The 9,805-nt window shown below is 42.1% G+C and overlaps 1 protein-coding gene across 1 annotated transcript in view; it reads right to left on the bottom strand.

The window, feature by feature from the left end:
• Positions 1 to 1,579: 1,579 nt before the first annotated feature.
• The window catches only part of PDIA5 (protein disulfide isomerase family A member 5), a 100,982-nt gene continuing 92,756 nt past the window's right edge, over positions 1,580 to 9,805 (bottom strand). The window contains exons 16-17 of the mRNA XM_039382183.1: positions 6,999 to 7,133; positions 1,580 to 3,908 (exon numbers count right to left, since the gene is read on the bottom strand). Of these exons, the coding sequence (XP_039238117.1) occupies positions 3,828 to 3,908; positions 6,999 to 7,133 (216 nt within the window). The 3' untranslated portion in view covers positions 1,580 to 3,827. The remainder of the gene's footprint in view (positions 3,909 to 6,998; positions 7,134 to 9,805) is intronic.

Raw genomic sequence — 9,805 nt, 5'->3', positions numbered from 1 at the left:
AGAGCTTACTCATAATGGGAGTTGTATCTGCTTTTTTACTCCCAAATTAAATGCTGCAAGAACATAGACCTTACCTCTAATCTTTTCTCACCATTAATATCAATCTATCTCTGTGGATGACTATTGAGAGAATTTTAAGGCAGCAGGATTTGGGGATCTAATGTGTTCTGAGTGGGAGTTTAGAAAAATTCTCAAGGCTGTTTCACCCAACTGCAACTATTTAGGAGGGGCTTGGGGGTCAGTGGGGCTGTCAGATCCAAAATGCAATTTTACAGGGGGAGGAAAGAAGAAATGGAGATCTGCTAGGTTGCTTTTCTTGATTCAGACTGGAAAGCAAGTCTCTTCTTGTCTCCAGTCCCTCTTGTAGGAGTTGCTCTAGTTTGAACAAGTAAGGACATGGTTATTGGGTCAGAGATAGATGGAAAAACCCCTTTACAACAGAGCCAAATTATCCGCTCGGGTTGCAGAGGCTGGGATACAAGCTTATGCTCATCTTGAAACTCTAACCTGTGTTTCCCACATCCCAGAGCATTCACTTTCCCCGGATCTTGTCCAGGCTCCCTTTTCCCTCCTTTTGGTGGATGAAAAAAATCCAACATATCAGCCTCTTTTATTAGATGGGGGAACCATTTCCTATCCAGCTGCTTCTAGTCTGCACAAAACGCTTGGTCCTGCTGCCCTTCGTCTCTTGGTCCAACCACACAGCAGGACTAGCACAGCCCTGTGGGCTATTTATATCTTGTTTAAGCCAATGCTGAGGAACAAAGTGATGCACAATCCTTGCTCAGCCTCTCTGCTGTGTACACGTTTTACCCTTCCTTGACAAGATTTAATCTGCTTAGGGTTAACTGAATAGCGGATGTCCGAGACCTTTGAATCACACCTTAAAAAGGCTGAAAGACCAAACCCATAATTGCAAGAGCAGAATTTCTGATTCACTGCAAACCATTTGTTATCAGCAATTAAGTTTCTTGCTGATAAATGATTCATGACTTGAAAGCCCAGATTACTCACTTTTAACCATGGCAGAAATTCCTGCGTGATTATGAACGCCTGGGCTATGCATCTACTGGGATGGGCTGTAAAGTCTGAATGTGTGAAATGGCCAACCATTTAATTACAGAAAATAAAGAGCTTGTACATATAAGATACTTTCCATTCACCATTTGTAGAAAAAAATGAAGTATTTAAATTTCAATGTGACTGATGCAAATATAAACATAAACTGACTCAACTAGCAAATATAAACACCAACTTTTTCTTTACTGGAGGCAACAGAATTACAACAGTGTGACTGATATCCAGACCTGGTCTACTAATTAAAAAGGCTTGGAAGCAAAGCTCCGAGCTCCTGGTACACTCTAGTTCACAGTAACTAAGGCTTTTGTCAGCCATTTGATGTAATCATTTATGGTGTTCAAAACTGTATTATTCAAAAACCATTCACACCATAAACCAGATGAGTCGTGACCCTGTAACAGAAGGTAAATTATTCTCAAATATTTTATATTTGTGCATTAACACACAATTAGCCAAGAAAAAATGAATGCCCAAATCCAAGAAGTAGCTGACAAAAGACTGAAGGGAAAAAACCAAGAATCTTTAATTTTATTATGGTGTAACCAGCTGTAAGGAATTACTGGTCTGAAGCACAGTGTGCAATTGTTTTATCCTAAACATTTACTAAAGCCTATAATTTAGAATGATCCTGACTAGTGATATCACCATTGGCAAGCTATCATTTTTTTCTTGTAAGTCTACATTTCTCAGCAATTAGCACAAACATAGGCACAGCCTATGTACAGAAATGCTCAATGTTTTCTGGAGACTATTTCTTTAGTGCCAGCTGCTCTGAGATCAAAAAAGACGCACTAAGTTCTGGACTGAACACACTCGATAGTTTGCTGGTAAGCAAAAGAATTCCTGTTAGAGATCAAATTGCATCAGTATGTATTGTTTCCTAAATGCAGGGCAGAATGCCTGCTACTAATGCAAGGATAGCTTGAAATAAAGAATTACCATGATCTTCTGCAAAAGTGCTATAAACAACACGAAGTAACGTGCTAACCGAAAGGAAAAAAACCCACAGTAAGAGACTTAATAAATTAAGCTACTTTTACTTTATGACATTATGTACTACCAGGCAGCTGATTTTTTGAGTGAAGAGACTCATCAGGTGCCTAGTAAGAGAAGACAGTTGGCACAGCTCCATGGCCATTCCAACTGATGTCATGGTTAAAAAGCTGGCTACCATACAAGGCCAATTAGGCTACTGGTATTCCACAATACTCACTAATGGCTTCAGCAGCCAAACATACAGTGCCATTATTTAGGCAAGAGAGAGGAGGAAAAAACACCCAGGAAGGAGGTGAGATGCCTGTTCACCTCCTGAGCAGCCCAGCACTGAGGAGCCAAACTAGCAGAAGAAAATGAGATGGGCAGACTGAGGAGCAAGAGGAAGGTTTCAGACCCAAGGCACAGCTGTCTGCTGTAAAAAGCTGTTTGTCCCCCTGCTGAGTACCAGGGCAGAGGGAGGCTGACCTCACACCCCTCCCGTGCTGCCCAGCACACCCACACCGGGCTGTCCCCAGCCAGTGGGTGCTGAGAACTCATCCTGCACATCCTGGTTCTTCCCAAATCATTTCCAGTGGGGAAGAAGCTGAACAAGGCTGATTAATGATAAAAATACTTGTATTTTTTAAAATTTATTTTCAGTTCAATGTGAATCACAACTTCCTGCCCCTCTCTCTCCCTTCCTGTGGAGACACAAGTACCTCCAGATAAACTTTTTTGTTGTTTAAGCATCAAGAGTGTAACACATTTCAACTGCTGCTGATACAGGTTTTACAGTGATGACTGTCAGAGAGATTGTTTGTGCAACTCTTTAAAGAGCAAAAAGGAAAAAATCCCTCCTACAAATGCAGATAAACTTTTGGAATGTAAACATGTAACACACACAATTACTGCATTATCAGAAGTACTATGCATTTATCAAAACAGTTGAACATTACACTTTCCAACACACATTTAATATGACCCAATCAGAATTTGAAGAGAAACTGTGTACCCTATAAGGGTAATCATGTACCCCTATAAGATAATAATTCCTGCCATAACTTACAGATGCATTTGACAATACTGATGTCAAAAAAGGAGGGTTTAGTTTAATTTTACCCATGCTCTGCTATTTTTGATGCTTGGCTTAATTCACTCAATACATTTTATAAAGGTATGTAAACAGTTCTGATTTAAAGACCAGAGATGTTTAAATGACATTAACAGATCTGGACTGGTCAATGTTAATGTCTTCGTTAACTCAGATATCTTATTTATCCCTGAGCACCTTAAAATTGTTCCCCCCAAATCTCAGTCAAGAACATGTAACTATTTCAGAAGAACGTAAAACTGCATTTTGATAAATCTCTGTCTTACAAATCCCATTTTCCTTCACTGATTTAAACAAAACAAAATCAAACCCTTTGTTTTTTACATGTACTGCAATACCTTAACAAAAAAATTCACCCTAACAAACAACATCACCTACGGACACACTACAGACTACAAAAATATTGCATAGGAGTGTCAGTGGGCATAGTCTCCCAACATGAGAGAAAATGCTAAGTTTTCTTTAAAATGTTATGGCAACATTCTAATTTATTTTCCTTTTAAAAATCAAGTGGTTTCACTTTATTTCAAAATTGTACAAAATGGCCATGGCTGTTTATAAAAAAAAGTCTCTGTCTTGAGAATATGTGAAGTCTCAGGTGCGTCAACAAAAGACCTGGAACCATTCACAGTGCAGCGGAAAGCTTCTTTTGAGGCAGAAACTACAATTCATCCTTCTTCTTTCCTACTCTTTCATGGTCTCTTTCTCTCAGGGTTCGCATGAAAGTGGTGAATCCAGACTCCTGGTTTTGAAGGAAGAAAAATAAGTGTCATATTTTTGCACACAAACCAAAACAATGCATTAAGAACACTTTGAGTTTCAGTTTCCCAGCAGAATATAAACTAAGGAGCAGTTGTTTTAGTTTCTGTACCCCACGGCAGAATATAAACTAAGGAATGGTTACTGCTTCTGTGTTCCCTCATCGTGCCATGCTGTGGTTCCAGTGCCGCTCTGCTGCAATGCAAGGGGAAAATATCCATGCACATTCCACATGTCAAACTTTGAAGAAGTGGGACGCAGAGAAAAAGGCCCCAAAACTCACAGGACAAAGTAAAATCTGTCACTAGAAGTGCCATTGATGCCTTTTTGTTGAAGACATTCAAAGACATTCTTGAGCCGCATTTGTATGCTACTTGTGTAATTTTGAAAGCAGTCATTGGGTCATTTGTTGGCTATACACACATATTTGCCACTGTTCCTCATCCCATAACAGCTTTGATGATGATTTTCCTCCTTTTCCAAACATTCCAATGATGGAAATCACATTATTTTCAAGTTATTAAAATTATGGTAAAAAATTTCAAACCTGGATGCCTACATAGCCAACCTCTGTATTCCAACAACTTAGGATTTCTGGTTATCAAAGGCTGTTGGATGCCAGCAGTTTCCTTTTCCAAGGAAAGCTCTGAACACAGCTCACAGGCATTTCAAAAGGCTCAGATGGGTGGAGGTGTGAACACTGTCTACTGGTACCCCAGCACTACAGCTGTCTGGGCTCGTAGCACTGTTCCCACCCAATGTGACCATTTTTACTTCTAAGTAATCCTGAAACACACCAGTCAAAACTGGTGATAAAGAGGGGAGATACAGAGAGGTAGAGAAAGTCAAACAGAAGTCAAAGTTTGACTTAAAACAATGCTGGGGAACAACAAAACAAAACAAAGAAAACAAAACCAAGCCACAAGGCTGGGATGCTTTTAGAAGGCTGAACAACAAAACACTCTTCTAAAACCATTCACTGTTCTTCCACCGAAATAAATGAAGTGACAAGTTTTGGCCATATGTCACCTGGAGATGCCTGGCAATCACGGGCCCCCATGAAAGGAGCCTTGTTTTCAAAGCTGTGCATCTGGAAGTCATTTAAAATACACTTGGGTCAGAGGGTGTCCTGACTCTTCCTTGCTTTGGTTGCTTGGGGTGAAATGCCCTAAAATCTCTACTCCAGAACTGCAGTTCCCTTGACAGGCTACGACTGGGGGTCATGCTCTTCCCCACAACCAGTGTTCCAGTGTGGGGTGGGAAACAGCTGAGAGCTCCTCTTCTATGGGCCGTGACTCCTGCTGTGGCATGTCATGTTGCCCCCAAAGCAGCTGACATCACCCCCCTTCTTGCCCCTAAAGCAGCTGACATCACCCCTCTTCTTTACTGCCCACAAGAAATAATTATGCACCAGCTGGACCACTGAACCAAATGTGCATGGACACCTGATTTAGTGCCAGAATCAGGAGCAGAAAGCAGGTCTCCTGGTTCAACTGCTCTTCATTTTTTAAAGCACAAGATGGTTGGACAAGGTGGTTCAAAAGTTGCTGTCATGCTGATGAGAAGTCCTTTAAAATCAAAATCCCTTGTCACTGAAAGAGATTTGTGAACAGACCTGGAAGCCATGGAAGGCATTGTGCTAAGCACTGCCTCCAGCATTGCCATGATAAGCGAAACAAACCCTAATTCAGTGCTGCACAAGCAGAAGACCATAGGTCCCCAGAGAGGTGGAGGGGAAACACAGCTGCCAGCAGCAGAGAGACTGTGATGTTCCTGTTGGGTAATTTAATTCTACCCAAGAAAGGGTTGGCTGCACGTAGGGGATTAGTTAGCCCACTTTCCAGCATATGGATAAACATCTCCCAACTGCTGTGGCCTCAGAGCACTCCTGTATTGTATATAAATTCTTTATCAGCCACCACAGAGCCTTCCTTTCATATATAATTTCTCTAAGTATGGGTTAGATGCAAAAATTGAGGCTGAAATTTTACTTAATTGTTGGCTACTGCACCCATCTTTACTTTTGAGAAAAGATCCAGAATTGGAACTAAGCGCAGTATCCATAACAACGCCCGGATCAGCACCATGAAAAGGTAATTACTGGGGTCCAAGTATGCTGAAGAAAACCTAGGAGGCGAAGCTCCATCAAGACTTCCCTAAGATCCTGACTAAGAGAGAATCTCAGAATTTGGCTTTTATCTTCAAGCTTCTATATAATTTGGTGAGCTGTAACAGCAGCAATAACTTCCAGTGAAGAATCTTTTATCAAAATCACTGGATGGCTCGAAGACCCCATGTTTTTCTTGCATAACCCAGCTTTTTCAGGCAATCAACTGCTGCTTGAGAAGTAACCTCCCTCTAGGAGGTTATGACAAAGAAGGCCCACAAATGACTGAATTGCTCCCCTATTTTCAGGCACTTTACAACCACAGAAGACATTATGCCATTTCTGCCCCCGTTTCTTGCATGTAATTAGCTGGCCACAGCAGGACAAAAGAATGAAACTTCAGCCCAGGGGTAGAAGGCACAATTTGTCTTCCCATCCTGAGTGCGAGGAGTGAATCTGATTCAGGGCAAATGAGATATTTAGTTTCCCCTGTACTCCAAAGGACAGCTTTGTCCTGGCTATAAAACCAATGGTCTGTCACCATTTGGCAACCTGGTGGACCTGTAAAACGTTTGCAGTGTTTGCACGATCCAGAATGGACAAGAGTAGGTCCTGTAATTTCTGGCATTTCTGCACTCAGCAGCAGCCCATGCAATAAACCCTCCACTTTCACTTGGTCCAAATTCACTTGCAGATTTCAGCTTAAAGAATGAAATATACTAAAAGCATTACCAAATCTAATCCTTTTTTCCTCTTCTCATGTTCCTAAAAATAGACCAAGTATGTTCCTAATGCAGAGATGTACAGAGGTGTGGTACACAGTGATTCATCCATGTGAGACAGTAACAGAAGCAGCTAAACATTCTTCCAGCATGGTGCAAATTTACTCCATAGTAAGGAGTAAGGCAGTGCAGGCAAAGGAGACTTTCCTCCCTGCACCAGGTGATGACTCTTGCTTTCACTTACCCCTCTTTCTCCAGTATATTTTTCTACAAACTTCCCGTAGTTGTAATAGTTGAAGGTAGGGTAGCCATCAACCCCCTCCTGCTTACACAGGTCGTGATTCTGTCCTTTGGCACAGTCCACTGCAGCGTAGGCGATCTGAAACACAAGAGATCAGCTTGAGGCAGGAGAAGACAAAGCAAAACTACTTCATGGTGATGCTGCTGCAACTTAGCCTTAACACTGAGCGAGACCCAAGTCTTCTGCCAAGCACACAACGGTTTCAGTAAGGGCTCAGCTGTGGAGGGGGATCACAGGGTGGTCATCACCTGGCCTATGCAGCTGCACGGCACGTTCAACCTACAGAGCAGAAAACCAGCTTCCCAGCCTCCCCACTGAGCTCTGCAGTAGACTCCAAACAGGAAATCCAGAGGCTGTGTTACTGAAACCAAATACAAGCACAGTGGTCACAGCTCTGTCACACTGCAATATTCTTCCTCCACTTTGGTTTTAAGTGATGAACGGTGATAGGGTGACTTTGGTAACAGTAATGACCCACCTAACCCAAACTCCTTCCTGTGGCATGGCTAATGCTTGGAAAAGTTACCAAACATGGCGGGTCACTTATGCAGGCTATTAATAGATTAATGATTTCTACCCCGAATAGCTTTTGTAAACTCCATGCACTTCTTCCAAGGTCAAACGGGGATGGGTCAGAGCCAGTGTGTTGCCTACGAAGCAGTGCACATGGGGAGGAAGGCTGCTTGCTTGCAATCTCAGCCTGTTTCCTTTCCTGTCTTTTTTCCATCTATCCGTTAAGGAGGGGACTGTAGTTCTGTGCAGCCATTAGCAAAGTGGGCTTTAATTCCTTCTGAAACCTCTAGATGCTACTGTCACACAGACAAACCCTGAGCAGGAAAGAGCTCAGGCTGTTGGCAGCAGAGCAACACCCTCCATCCCTGCCTGCTTCCACACAGGGCAGGGCGAGGAAGCACAGCCTCAGAGCGTCAGCTCAGGGCAACTCTAGTTTAGAGCACTGGACATTGGAAACCTGACTCTGTGAAGTATTGGGGAGGGGCTGCCTGCCCTTAACATTTCCAGTGCTGAAATAAAATGTAATTCACAGGCTTCTACTCAAAGCAACTGGGCCCTGTGCTGTGACTTCACCTTGACTGTTCCTGCGAGCAGCAGTTCTGGCTCTGGACATTCACTGCTCACGCAGACTTGCCTTCACAGCCTGGGACAGGCTCTGCTGAACAGCAAGCAGGTTAAAGTACAAGCTATGTAAAAAACCCCACCAAATTAGAGGAACGACTTTTTGCAATTGTGGGTTACAATTTATCAAGTGCTAATTTCATAGCAGACACATCTTAACTTGAAATTTCCGTTCCAGGAGCCTCCTTCAAACAATCTGATCAAAATACCTTTTGCTTGCATGACTTTAGGGTTGTGGTTAAACTGCTCTTCCATAATTAAAAGATCACTTAATATTCCACAATGCCCTCCTGTTTCATGGTGACACTGTCAAAACGAGAAAACCTGATCTCATTATCCTAGCAGTAATTAAAGAGATTGGCAAGGCCAACTTCAGTTAATTTGCTTGTTTTGTTTTGGCTTTGAAAGCCTGACAAGACAATACTCAGTAAGATCTTGCTTGGGTCTATCTTCAGATGGAAAGCACTAGATAAAGTGATCAGTGCTCTTACCTTAAATATTTGGTTTCTGTTTTCTCATTTTAAACATTAATAAGGCTATTACAGAACCAGGACTCTTGAGAGCTGTTAAAAACATGTATGATCCCACTTTTTTTTTTCTTTTTGTAAATACAAAAACTCCTACTTATTCAGGGCCAGTTAAAATGAAAGGTTATGCATAATAAACTGTAAAAGAGCTTCATCTAAGTATTTATGCCTTCCTGACCTTAGCGGCCAGCCAAAATTTAGAGCTCTGTTGACTACTTCTGTGTAAAGGATAGCTTACAACGGAGACAAATATTTATTTTCATGACACAGCACTAATGTAGAAAGAATACTAGAAGTCCTGATTCCCTAAAAACTGGAAGAATAAATAAAATCATTTTTTCTTACTGCTGTAAATATCACACAGGGAGTGATTACAGCCAGAAGAAGGGGAAGGCATACATGGACTCATCCAGATCTTAGTAGCTGGTGTGAGGCATGAAACTGTTGTGAGTGATGACCTATCTGTTCTTAGTGTCTTGGAGATGAGGAAAATTAGTTTTTAGTACACTGGAAGAAAGAGAAGCCCCCTTTATCTGTAAATGGATGTTTACCTATCTGTAAACATCTAAAATGGCATTGGTTGGAGCAAAGAGTCCAATTTCATTTACAAAAGGCTTCTGTGAGAACAGCTCCCAGTGAGGAGAGGGTAGAGTGCAAGAATGCAATGCTGTAAGTCACTGTTAACCTTGTTCAACACATCCTTTACCTGTTGCCTCAAAACAGATGACTGAGGGACTTTAAGGAGGTGGCTTCTGGCAGAAATGCTTAGTAGCCTGCTTGAAATACAGATCTCCTCTACAGCACACGGAAACCTAAGCTGGTCCATCTGTGTGTTATTTGTGCACTGAAGTAACACAGATCCCATTCTAAGTCTGTCCACAACAGCAACATTAGCCTAATGCTATGTCTAATCTAGCAGGTCTAATGGGACATGTACATCTGGAGTAGTGTTTGGAGGACATGTTCATGAGCTGTTTCTCTGCAATACTCCCAATGCAAGCTCCCACACAGCCCCACGGACCCACTGCTGCTCCTGCAAACACCATTTGGAGCCCAGCTCCTCAGAACATGCCTGTTTGGTTATTTTTA

Source organism: Pipra filicauda, unplaced genomic scaffold (genome assembly GCF_003945595.2).
Source record: "Pipra filicauda isolate LSUMZ 115617 unplaced genomic scaffold, ASM394559v2 scaffold10_size6260569_pilon, whole genome shotgun sequence".
Taxonomy (NCBI): domain Eukaryota; kingdom Metazoa; phylum Chordata; class Aves; order Passeriformes; family Pipridae; genus Pipra; species Pipra filicauda.
Note: the sequence above shows the minus strand (reverse complement) of the source record. Positions and strands in the feature narration are given on the sequence as shown.